The sequence below is a fragment of the Dryobates pubescens genome, chromosome 12 (assembly GCF_014839835.1).
Source record: "Dryobates pubescens isolate bDryPub1 chromosome 12, bDryPub1.pri, whole genome shotgun sequence".
Lineage (NCBI taxonomy): Eukaryota > Metazoa > Chordata > Aves > Piciformes > Picidae > Dryobates > Dryobates pubescens.
In genome coordinates this window covers 5,930,155-5,942,770 of record NC_071623.1, presented here as the reverse complement: position 1 = coordinate 5,942,770, position 12,616 = coordinate 5,930,155, and the positions used below count along the sequence as shown (strand labels likewise).

The window sequence follows — 12,616 nt, the reverse complement described above, 5'->3', positions numbered from 1 at the left end:
CTTTCAGCCTGCTTACATTGTTCACAGCTTTAAATATTCCAGCTTGAGGAAAGTTTTTGTCCTTCTTCTCTCTGCATCCAATTCAGGTCCTGTTACTGAATGTAAAGGTTTTGCAAAACTTCAGATTTGTCTGGTTTTTCTGTGCTTATATCTTTGCACACCTTTCTTCCTCCCTTTCACGCAGCTCAAGGTGCATGTCTGGCATTCCTTTAATTAATGTCAAATTAAAGGCAGTCTTTGCTATACTTTGTCTTCTGTTCTGCAGAACACTTCTCTTATGTCCCTCCCATGGATGCTATGCACCTCTCTACCTCTCTATTAACAAAAATGTAAACAACCTGCTTGTAGTTGAGGTAACCAGACTTGAGACAAACAGAACTATTTTATTGCATGTCTGCTTCTTATGCATCATCAGTACTGTGTAAACTCTTTGTAGAAGCCTGCTGAGGTGGTGTCACTGAAGGGCTTTATAGTTTGCTTTGGAAGATTTAAAAGAGTGTGCAGATAATGCAGCTCTCCCGAGGGAACACACCAAGCACAAGAGGATATCCTGGATAGTGTAAAACTTCCATTAAGAACCAGAAAGAGGCCTCTTGCTCATCTCCTAGGTGACTTCTGGATATGAGGAGGTGAAACACAGCCAGCCTGGCTAAGAGGGAAGAGGAACTTGCTTGATGTTGCCCTCATGTCCATTTGTGTGCTAGGTGCAACAACACAAGTTACTGTAAGAGAATTAAGTACCAAAAGTACTTTTTGGCACTGAGGTCAGCAGTGGAGAGCCATGCATTAGCACATTGCACTGGTGAATCCACTTACACCAACATTAATGATGAAGCTTACACTTGGACATCAATCTAGGGGTGAGATCTATGAGCTGAACTGAGGGCAGACGTTGGTTTGCACAGCTTGGGATTTATAAGGTAAAATGAGATTTAAAATACCTTTCTAGTACCAATATCCTGCAGCAATCTAAGGACTACAAAGATGATCCAAAGAGGGCCACAAAGATGATCCAAGGGTTGGAACATCTCTGCTGTGAGGACAGACAGAGGGAGCTGGGGGTGTTCAGCCGGGAGAAGTGAAGACTCTGGGGGAATTCTGAAGGGATCCTCCAGGAAGGCTGCAGAGAGACTTTTCATGAGAGTGTCCAGAGAGAGGACAAGGGGGAATGGTTTGAAGATGAGGCAGAGCAGGGTTAGACTGGAGCTGGGGAAGAAGTTGTTCAGTGTGAGAGTGGTGAGACTCTGGAATAGGCTGCCCAGGGAGGCTGTGGCTGCCTCCTCCTTGGGGGTGTTGAAGGCCAAGTTGGATGAGGCCTTGAGCAGCTGAGTCTAGTTGAGAGGTGTCCCTAGGCATGGTGGGGAGGTTGGAGGAGATGAGCTCTGAGGTCCTTTCCAACCTGAGCCATTCTGTCATCCAGTGCCTAAGATCCTCCTCCTGTTTATTGCGGTGAAAAACTGAAGCAGTGAGCTGTGAGTTTTGCAGAGGATTGATGTCTGTAGCTAAGTGGCTTGCTGCTTTCTGTGATCCAACTTAGTTAAAATAGACCACTTAAAATCTTTGAGAACAGTAAGGATTGATCTCAGGACAACATGTTTGGAAGGCCCTTCAACTGACTCCACCATTGCAGTTGGAGGACAAGTCAGTGTGCTGCATGAAGTGACTGTGTGTAGAACATTGCAGCCTTTAATCCACTGCAGAAAATTAATGAAGACCAAGCTATTATCAGACAGTAATAACCTTATTGCTGCCTGCTGGGAAAAAAATGCTTTAAAAAAAACACTACCCCAGTGGAACAACATTTTTTAAACTCAATGGTGTTACTTCTGCTGTTAAGTCAGTGAATCCTCCAAGAGCCAAAATTCACAGTGACATAAGACTTTCCAACATAAATGTCCTCCCTATTACATCTGGCTTGCTGCAGCCAACATTTAAAAATAACATAAAAAAACTTTACTACATTTTGGTTCCAGTCTGGAAAAACAGAAGGGGTTGATGGAAGAAGTTTACAGTCTTATATTTCTGAAAGTAATTAAAGGTTTCAAGAGGTTCTTGTGTACCTGGCAGTACAGTGTTTCTCTTGCTCTTTCCTGCCTTTTATCACCTGCTTGGAGTCATGCAGACTGTCACAGCACAACTGCCAGATCTTCAAAGTGCCTTCCAACCCAAACCATGCTATGAATCTGTTCATTATACCCTCCTCCTCCTCAGTAATTTCTTTGATGGGCACCAGCTGGTGGATGAGAAGCTCAACATGAGCCACCAGTGTGCACTCAGCCCAGCAAGCCAATCACATCCTGGGCTGCATCAAGAGAAGCATAGCCAGCAGGTCGAGGGAGGTGATTCTTCCCCTCTGCTCTGTTCTGGTGAGACCCCACCTGGAGTACTGTGTCCAGTTCTGGAGTCTCTATTACAGAAAGGATCTGGAGGTGCTGGAAGGTGTTCAGAGAAGGGCCACGAGGATGAGCAGAGGGCTGGAGATTCTCTCGTATGAGGACAGACTGAGAGAGTTGGGGTTATTCAGTGTGGAGAAGGCTCCAAGGAGACCTTCTTGTGGCCTTCCAGTATCTGAAGTGGGCTACAGGAAAGCTGGGGAGGGGCGCTGTAGGGTGTCAGGTAGTGATAGGACTGGGGGGTATGGAGCAAGAATAGAAATGGCTACCTTCAGACTGGATGTTAGGAAGAAGCTCTTCCCCATGAGGGTGGTGAGACACTGGCACAGGTTGCCCAGGGAGGTAGTGGAAGCCTCATCCCTGGAGGTTTTTGCAGCCAGGCTGGATGTGGCTGTGAGCAACCTGATGTGAGGTGTCCCTGCCCATGGCAGGGGGGTTGGAACTAGGATGATCCTTGAGGTCCCTTCCAACCCCAACAATTCTCTGATTCTGTGGTGTCACAGCCACCAGCCCTCACTTAGTCTCATCAGCAAACTCCTCCTGCAGATCCTTTGGGTGTGCTGGGACATAGAGGGAAGGAGCTGCTTTGACTTGGAAGATGGAAATGGTAGTAACAGGTCCAGAGGAGGCCACAAATGTGATCAGAAGGCTGGAGCACCTCTCCTGTGAAGACAAGCTGAGAGAATTTGGGTTCTTCAGCCTGGAAAATAAAAGGCTTCAGGGAGACCTTAGAGCAGCCTTCCAGAATTTGAAAGGGGCTGCTGGAGAGCTGGAGAGGGACTTATGACAAAGTCATGGAGTGACAGGATGAGCTTCAAACTGGGAGAAGCTGGATTTAGATGAGACATGAGGAAGAAGTTCTTCTCTGAGGGTGGTGAGGCACTGAAACAGGTAGCCCACAGAAGTGTTGGAGGTTCCAAGGCTGGATGTGTTCAAGGCCAGATTGAATGGGGCCTTGAGCAACCTGGTGTAGGAGGAGATGTTCCTACCTATGGTAAGGGGCTTGGAACTAGTTGATCTTTAAGGTCCTTTCCAACCAGCCTGTGATTCAATCTGTATATTTAAACCCAAGATTTTAGCAGGGGATAACTACAAATGTAGGCAGAATGAGCACCAAAAGTATAGATTAAGGAAATGTGACCTGAACAAAATAGGTTGAGGTGCAGCAGCAGACAGCATGGTTAGAAGTAGATGACTGAGTACTTTGGGTCATGTTTTCCAGCATATGTTTCTGTTACCCACAGTTTATGCATGAGTATCAAGAACCAGCTCTGGCTAAAACATGACATGAAGGGACTAATAATTATCTACTGCCAGTAGACAGAGACCTTCAACAGGAACTGTAAAATTGGAATGTATGTTTCAAAAGGTAATTTAGCAAAACACACTAAGGACAGCTGTGCTTGTGCTTTGCACTTTCTATGGCTTTAATCCTGTTGCAACTACATCTGCTGTAATACAAGGCAAGAAGCAGCAGCTCAAGAGGAGTCCCTGTATCTCTTCCTATGTGACCTCTGGGTACCCATTTGAAAAGCATTCCAGGTTTCTCACATTGCACTTTTGCACTCCTCTGTGCTCCAGTTGTGTTTGTTCCCGAGGCACTTCAAAGGCCTTTTACTGTGTATGGCTGTGTCTGACTGCTAGCTGAAAGGCTTTAAAAAACAGGGAGTGGAACATCTGCCTTCAGAGGCCAGGCTGAGGGAGCTGGGGCTCTGCAGCTTGGAGCAGAGGAGCCTGAGAGGTGACCTCATTCCTGTTGATAAAGATGTACAGGGCACTGTGGGGAGGATGGAGCCTGGCTCTGCTCAGGGATGTTCAAGGACAGGACAAGGGGCACTGGGTTCCAGGTGGAGCAGAGGAGGTGCCATGGAAGCATCAGGAACAACTTTTTGCCCATGAGGGTGGTAGAGGCTTGGATCCGGCTGCCCAGAGAGGTTGTGGAGTCTCCTTCTCTGGAGCTATTCCAAACCCTCCTGGCTGTGTTCCTGTGTGACCTGCCCTGGGTGCTCCTGCTCTGGCAAGGAGATTGAACTGGATGATCTTTGGAGATCCCTTCCAACTCCTAACATTCTGTGATCTTTCAGAGGTACAACACTGGGTACAGCAGAGTGAAGGCTGTGCAAAGCCTTACTGGCCTTGATTTTCACTTTTTGCCTGCTCTTGGAAGTTGCTGACAGCTTTTGACCTTCTTCCCTCTATTCTGCCCTTCCTTCTGCAGCAGAGTGCCTGTCAGTGCATGTCTTAGTCAACCTGTTAGATTTCAGTAACTTTTCCTGCAGAACCTCTGTGCTCTTTGGGCAGGCCCAACTCCCACTGGGTGGAAGGACAGTTCCATCAGAAAACTAGTAAAATAGTATGAGGTTATTTAATGGTAACAATTAATGCTAATGGCCGTGTAATGGTGATGAGGTTGATAGTAATCAATGGTAACAACTAACAGCTAATTAGTGGTAATAACAGGAATGTAGAACTCCCCTTTTTACCATCTTCTTGTCTTGGTTTCCAGCAACCTCTTTAGATTCCAGGGAAGGTGGTGTTAGTGCAGAGCTGCAGCACCTCTAACACAGCCTACCAACCACCCGTCCCATTTTACAATGTTTGTTCTCTGGTTTGAAGAAAAGTTCTCTCAGTTGTAGTTTCACTTTCAAATTAATGGCATGGTCTGAAGTGTTGTGAAACCTGGGTACCAATGCTGCAAGATTGTCACTGGTCAAAATAAGTCAGTCTCCATGGAGAGCAAACAAGAAGGAACAAATCTGTGCCTGAGCCCTTACTTTCCAGACAGGCTGGAGAGTTGGGCAGGGAGAAGTTGAATGAAATTCAACAAGGACAAGTGTAGAGGCTGACACCTGGGAAAAAACAACCCCATGGACCAGGATAGATTGGGAAGTGACATGTTGGAGGGCAGCACAGGGAGAAGGGACTTGGGGATCCTGGTGGACAGGATGCCCCTGGGCCAGCAATGTGCCCTAGGGTGGATTCTAAGGGCTGTGGTTAGTAAGATGAGAGAAGTTCTTGTCCCCCTTTACTCTGCCCTGGTGAGGCCACGTCTGGAACCTTGTGTCCAGTTCTGGGCCTCTCAGCTCAAGAAAGACCTCAGGGAATTGTTTGATAGAGTCCAGCGCAGAGTCACAAAAATGATGAAGGGAGTGGAACATCTTCCTTATGAGGAGAGCCTGAGGGAGCTGAGGCTCTGTAGCTTGGAGCAGAGGAGCCTGAGGGGTGACCTCATTCATGTTTATAAATATGTAAAGCATGAGTGCCAAGAGGCTAGAGCCAGTCTCTGCTCAGTGATGCCCAATGACAGCACAAGGGGCAATGGTAGAAGCTGAGGCATAGGAAGTTCCATGGAAATATGAGCAAAAATTTTTTCCCTGTGAGGGCGATGGGACCTGTAAGAGGCTGCCCAGGGTAGTTGTGGAGTCTCCTCTGGAGGCATTCCAAACCTGCCTGGATGTGTTCCTGTGTGACGTATGCTTAGTCCTCTTGCTCTGGCAGTGGGGTTTGACTGGATGATCTTTTTGAGGTCCCTTCCAACGTGCTGTGATTCTGTTTTCTGCAATTCCATTTTGCCCACTGAGCACAGGATAATTGATTGTATTCTATTTCAAGCAGTTAACTCTTGGTATTTGAGCATGGTGAGAGAGTGAAGACAACTGGTTATATCTTTACCCATAAGCTGTGCACAGAATGCTTTCCCACACTTGGGTGGCTCAGTAGTTGGGTGGCTCCAGTGGCTGTTGTACTTGATTAGATTTGCTTGTGAAGGTTTTTCATCCTATTGCAAAAATTATGGAGATATGAGGAGAAGGCCTTGAGGGTGTCAGTTGGTGACAAACTCCCCAGGAGTCATCAATGGTCATTGCCAGCCCAGCAGGCAGCTGTGTGCTGAGCTGCATCCAGAGCAGGGAGAGCAGCAGCACAGGGAGGGGATTCTGCCCCTCTGCTCTGCTCAGACCCCATGTGAAGCACTGCCTCCAGTTCTGGGGCCTCCAGCAGAAACTGCTGGAGGAGGGCCACAAAGATGTTCAGAGAGCTGGAGAACCTCTCCTATGGGGACAGGCTGAGAGCGTTGGGGCTGTTCAGCTTGGACCAGAGAAGGCTCCAGGGAGACCTTTAGAGCAGCCTTCCAGTACCTGAAAGGACTAAATGAAATCTGGGAAGGGACTTTTGACAAGGGCTAGGAGTGATGGGATGAGAGGGAATGGATTGAAGCTTGAGGAGGGCAGATTGAGACTGAAGATTTGGGAGAAAATCTGTTGAGTGAGGGTGGTGAGACACTGGCACCGGTTGCCCAGCGGGGTTGTGAGGTCTTCTCTGGTGTAATTGAAAAACTGCCTGGACACCATCCTGTGCAACCAGGTGAACCTATCTGGCAGGGGGGCTGGAACTAGATGATCTCCAGAGGTCCCATCCAACCCTTATCAGTCTGTAATTTGTGGAAAGGCTTTTGGCCATGCTCTGATGTATTTCTAAGTCTTTGGAGAAACAGAGCTTGAGGGAGGGTTTTTTATGGGGGTTGTGGGTTTTTTCCCCCTTTCAGTAAACAGCTCTTTCTTTCTCAGTGACTTCACAGCCTGCAGAGTGTTTGTGAATTTCTGGTTGATGCATGTCCAATAGAACAGGGGCGAGAAAATTGACCCTCTTGGGTTGGAAACAGTTTGGCATAATATCTACACACCTGCACTTTTCTTTTTTTTTTTCCTTTCCTGGTCACTCTGCTCTATTTATTTTTTCTTCTAGAATGGTTGCCTGGGGAAAACAGCACTGCTGTGTTGGCAGAATACAGGAGGTTTTCTTGAGATTCAGGATTGTTCTAGCAGTCCTTTTACTTCATTTGTTCCTGGCTACAGCAGGCAAAGGTAAGACAGTTTTGGGTTTTTTTCCTGATTTTTTTTCCTAGTGTTGGTTTTCCAAATGAATAGGATTAGTCTTGATGAATAAGGCTTTAGAATGGACTCAGAACAGGCAAGTTGCTGCCCTCTTGAAACCAAGAGGGAAAACAACCATTAACAAGAGCTGATTCTCTGTGTTTAGAGTAGTTGTGTTTTCATAAACAAATAACCAGTAGTAACCTTTTGGCTTTGGATGAGGAGGGGAAAGTAAACACAATCTGTAATAATAAGACAAATTATTTTCTTGCTGTTTTTTTTCTTCACTGGATGTGTTGCTGGTTTCAGAGTGTGGTGTTAAACCTTTTACACTGCTCTTTATACAGACACCGCAAGATTCTTTGGACTTCAGTAGGCCAAGGGGGAATGGTTTGAAGCTGAGGGACAGTAGGTTTAGACTGGATCTTAGGAAGAGGTTCTTCATTACAAGGATGTGGCTCTGGAATAAGTTGCCCAGGGAGGTTGTGAATGTCTCCTCCCTGGGGGTGTTGAAGGCCAGGTTGGATGAGGCCTTGAGCAGCTGAGTCTAGTTGAGAGATGTCCTTGCCCATGCTGGGAACGTTGGAGTAGATGATCTCTGAGGTCCCTTCCAACATGAGCCATTCTATGATTCACTCAGTGTGTATATGGGTGTAGAACATCTCCTGCATTGCTCTTGCCTGTGGGTCTGATTACAGCTAAGGAAAAAGCAGCAGGGCCCAAAACATGTAACAGAAGTGATCTATCTGAATGTGACAGTCTAGGCTCCTTACCTGTAAATGAAAAATAAATTCAAAATGTTTTTGTGCAAATCAGGTAACTGACATGATGATGGTTTTGTACAAGGTACAGCAGAATCAAAGCACCATAGAATGGTTGGGTTGGAAGGGACCTCCAAAGGTCATCCAGCCCAATCCCGCTCCAGTCAGCAGGGACATCCTCCCCTGGATCAGGTTGCTCAGAGCCTTGGCCACACTGACCTTGAAGATCTCCAGGGATGGGGCCTCAGCTCCCTGGGCAACCTGTTGCAGTGTCCCAGCACCCTCATGGTACAGGACTTGTCCCTTCCCACCCAAACCACTCCATGATTCTGTGCCCCAAAAGAGCTCCTGGTAAGCTATGAATGCCACTCTCAGAGCACAGCCAGTTCCAGCTCCTTGATTGTATGCCCACAGAAGGGCTGCAGCCCACAAGTACCATTGCTAGAGAACCCCAGCAATGATTAACAGAACTTCCAAGAGCTTTCAAGTAATATCATCTCTTACTTATGTTACATCCACCCACAACAGGCTTAGCTTTGTTGATAATTAATTTCTAACTAATTTAAGCTGTGCTGCAGGTTTTTGACTTGGAACAGTGATGTGCTGTGATTTCCTTTGTGCTTTTCCAGCACTCTTTGAGCAAAAACAGCATAAAAAAGTTCCCAAGCCTTTCTTGTAACAATTCAGGTAGCGTGGCACCTTTTTTGTGGCACTTTGTTTTCACTGTTCAGGGCAAAGTGGGCCAGACTTTGCTGTTTCCAGAGGAGTGAGTGCACTCTTTTGTTGGTTTAATTCATCAGGCCTTGCTTACTGATCACTACTACAGTTATAGTCTGCAGCAAGACCACTTAGTAATGACTTTCTGTGAGTCTGGATTGATACTTTGTCTACCTGGTAGCTTCTATCTATCAACCTGCACTTGGGAGTTTGGAATCTCCTCCTGTTTTTCATTTGTTTCAATTGAATCATAAATTTGGGAGCCCTGTGCCCCAAAGGTGGAAAAGCTGAACACATTCCTGATTCAGAAGTGACCTGATGAAAGCTGGTGCTCTGTTTTCGTAGATCCATGGTTTAGGTTGGAAGGGACCAGAAAGATCATCTAGTTCAACCCCCCTGCAGAGATGTTCCAGTCCTCCAGTCATCCTCATGGCTCTCCCTTGGACTCCCTGCATCAGGTCCCTGTCTCTCTTGAATTAGGGAGCTCAAAACTGGATGCAGTATCTCTCCCTTGGACTCCCTGCATCAGGTCCCTGTCTCTCTTGAATTAGGGAGCTCAAAACTGGATGCAGTATCTCTCCCTTGGACTCCCTGCATCAGGTCTCTGTCTCTCTTGAATTAGGGAGCTCAAAACTGGATGCAGTATTCCAAGTGTGGTCTCAGCAGGGCAGAATAGAGGGAGGGGGGATAACCTCCCTAGACCTTCTGGACACACTTTTCTTGGTGCCTGCCAGGATGCCATTTGCCCTGTTGGTTACAAGGGCTCAGAATTAACACTCTTACAGAAGATCCTTTCAAAACTAAAAATCCTTTTCCAAATAAACTTTCCTTTTTTTTTTTTTTTTTACCAGATCAGGAGGGTTTCCTGGGAAAGTACAAAGCTGTTTTTAAGACTGCATGTGAAGATCCTTGGAGTATGTCACCAAGAATTTCTCTGCACCCCTTGAAAGAATTCATTGTCTGTGTGCACATCAAGCTGTATTCCTCAGACAGACCCTGGACAGCCTATGTGTACTATCAAGAAACACCTCACACCAATCCCTCTGGAGAGAAGTATGAGCTGGGACTTACAGGAGATGGTGGTGAAGTGAGGATATGGCTCTTTGGCAAGCAAATAAATACAAAAGCAAAACTACATGAGAACACTTGGTACGAAGTATGTGTCCAGTGGAAAAGTGAAGATGAGGAGATGAAGTTGTTCATAAATGGAACCAAAGAAGCAAACCAAAAACTACCTGGGAAAGTCAATCTGCCTGGGAAAGGGAAGTTCTTACTTGGCTGCTCAAAGCTGCCAGGTTCATCTGTGTCACCTAACCTGGGGATGACAGGGGAGCTGTACATGTTCAGGATGTGGGATAAAGCAGATCTGAGGCAGTCTCACGACTGCAAGGACAGCGGTGTGATACGCTGGAGAAAGGAGGACTGGCTCTACAATGTGACAGTAGAAGAGGACAGCTCTCTGCCATGTGGTAAGTAACCACTGCACCGTTGTTGCTGAAATAGTACTTTTGTCACAAGTGGATCTGAAGTAGTGTTCATATTTCTCTTCCAGATTTCAGAAAGTCTTTGTTAGTCATTTCTAGCTAAATGCTTCCTGAGATGCTGGGAGGATCTGCAGCTGTCACCAGCTTTGATCCCAATGTAACAAACACAGCAGCAGTGCTTAAAAGACTAGACTTCTGTGAACTCTTGTGTCTGTCTGCTGTGCATGCAATGCTGTGACAGCAGGAGTGTGGTGGTTAATGTTGAGGGGGGAATTGCAACCCACCAAAAGGAGCCATCCAAGCAAAACTTGTAGAGGTACAAAGGCTTTCTGTCAGTGTTGTCTAAATTAAATTATACACCTTTCATTCAGTAAATAACTGTAGAGGAAAGCATTTACTGGTGCTCATTCTGCACGTTTGCCTGTCCAGAACTTAGAATCAAAGAATTGTAGAATGGTTTGGGATGGAAGGGAACTCCAAAGGGCATCCAGTCCAGCCTCCCCTGCATGCAGCACGGCATCCTCCACTAGATCAGGTTGTTCATAGCCTTGTTCAGCCTCACCCTGAGGATTTTCAAGGATGGGGCCTCAATTCCCTCCCAGGGCAACCTGTTGCAGTGTTGCAGCAACCTCCTGGTGCAGAACTTGTTCCTCACATCCAATCTAAATCTGCTCTGCTCTCATTTCACATTGTTGCCCCTGGTCCTGTCCCTGCAGGCCTTTGGGAACAGTCCCTCTGCAGCCTCCTTGTAGTCCCCTTCAGGTACTGGAAGACTGCTCTGAGGTCTTGCTGGAGCCTTCTCTTTGCCAGGCTGAACATCCTCAGCTCCCTCTGTCCTTGTAGCAGAGGTGTTGCAGCCCTTTGATTATTTTTGTGGTCTTCCTCTGGACCTGCTCGATCAGGGCCATACCCTTCCTGTGTTGAGGGCTCTAGCACTGGAGGCAGTACTCCAGGTGAGGTCTCACCAGGCCAAAGTGGCAGAATCACTTGTCCATCTCTGGCTGCTTTTGATGCAGCCTGGGATGTGATTGGCCTTGTGGGCTGCAAGCTCACACTGTTGGCTCATGTCCATCTTCTCACCCACCAGCAACCCCAAGTCCTTTTCTTCAGGGCTGCTCTCAATTTCATCCCCCCCCAGCCTGGATTGATATCTTGGATTTCCCCATTTTCACTGCTTCACTGGCACATTACACCATCTTTAGATGGTATGGTCTACATCTCTAAAGATTACTGGAGACTCTTAATTTCTTCTTTTTTTTTTTTTTTCCCTGTATCAGTAGTGTCTTTCTTTATTAAAATGGACAAATGATTTCTCACACATTTCTCAAAATTCCTTTCTGCCCTAAAAAAACCCCTCCAAAACTAACCATAAAAAAGCTGTAGCCAAAACCAACAAGATTTTATTTTGGAGAAATTGAATTAAAGCAAGAGAATAATCTTCTTTCTAGCTTTTGCTACCATGACCATAGAATTGTCAGGGTTGGAAGGGACCTCAAGGATCTTCCTGTACCAACCCCCCTGCCAAGGGTAGGGACACCTCACACTAGATCAGGTTGCTCAGAGCCACGTGATAGTTGACAAAGTAGCAGTAGACAAAAGAGACAAACATGCATCAAGCTTGGGTGGGATCCAATTTATCAGCTGTAATATATAATACTATCCTCTAAGACCTAATCTGACTAGCTAGCTCCATTGGTTGCTAAAATGCTTTCATAGCATAGATGCTTCAGTCAAAGTATAGCACTGACCTTAGTCTTCATCACCTTTATCCTTAAGAACTGTACCTCTTTTGTGCAGACTTAAAAATACCTTTCAGCTGTCTGACTGGGTAGATTGAAAGTGTCTTAGTAAGGGCAGTAAAGTAAGCTGCCCAGATTTCTTATTTTGAGAGAGAAAGAAATCCATCTGACAGACAAGGACTCATGGGGAATGCCTCTGACACTGGGTCGTAATGAGTGTAATGCCTCTGCTGGCCTCATGCTGTGAGTTGGGAGCACATCTTTTCTGTTGGGTTCTGTGTCGGAGAGGAACTGAAGAAAGGATCCCAGAATCACAGGTTGGAAGGGACCTCAAAAGATCACCCAGTCCAAGGCCCCTGCCAAAGCAGGAGCACCTAGGGCAGATCACACAGGAACAGATCAGACAGGTCTTGAAAGTCTCCAGAGAAGGAGACTCCAGAACCTCTCTGGGCAGCCTGCTCCAGGGTTCTATCACCCTCACCATATAGAAGTGAAAAGAGAAGCCTGCAGGGAGGCCTCATAGCAGCCTTCCAGTACCTGAAGGCGGTAACAAAAGGCTGCAGGACTGTTTGCAAAGGCCTGCAGTGATGGGACCTGGGGGAATGGTTTGAAATTAAGGAGGAACAGATTGAGATTGTATGTGAGGAATAA

The 12,616-nt window shown here is 46.5% G+C and overlaps 1 protein-coding gene across 1 annotated transcript in view; it reads left to right on the top strand.

Annotated features, from left to right (window-relative positions):
• The first annotated feature begins 7,137 nt into the window (after positions 1-7,137).
• Positions 7,138-12,616, top strand: part of ADGRG2 (adhesion G protein-coupled receptor G2) — a 53,798-nt gene continuing 48,319 nt past the window's right edge. Inside the window, exons 1-2 of the mRNA XM_054165910.1 lie at positions 7,138-7,255; positions 9,594-10,211. Coding sequence (XP_054021885.1) covers positions 7,138-7,255; positions 9,594-10,211 — 736 coding nt within the window. The remainder of the gene's footprint in view (positions 7,256-9,593; positions 10,212-12,616) is intronic.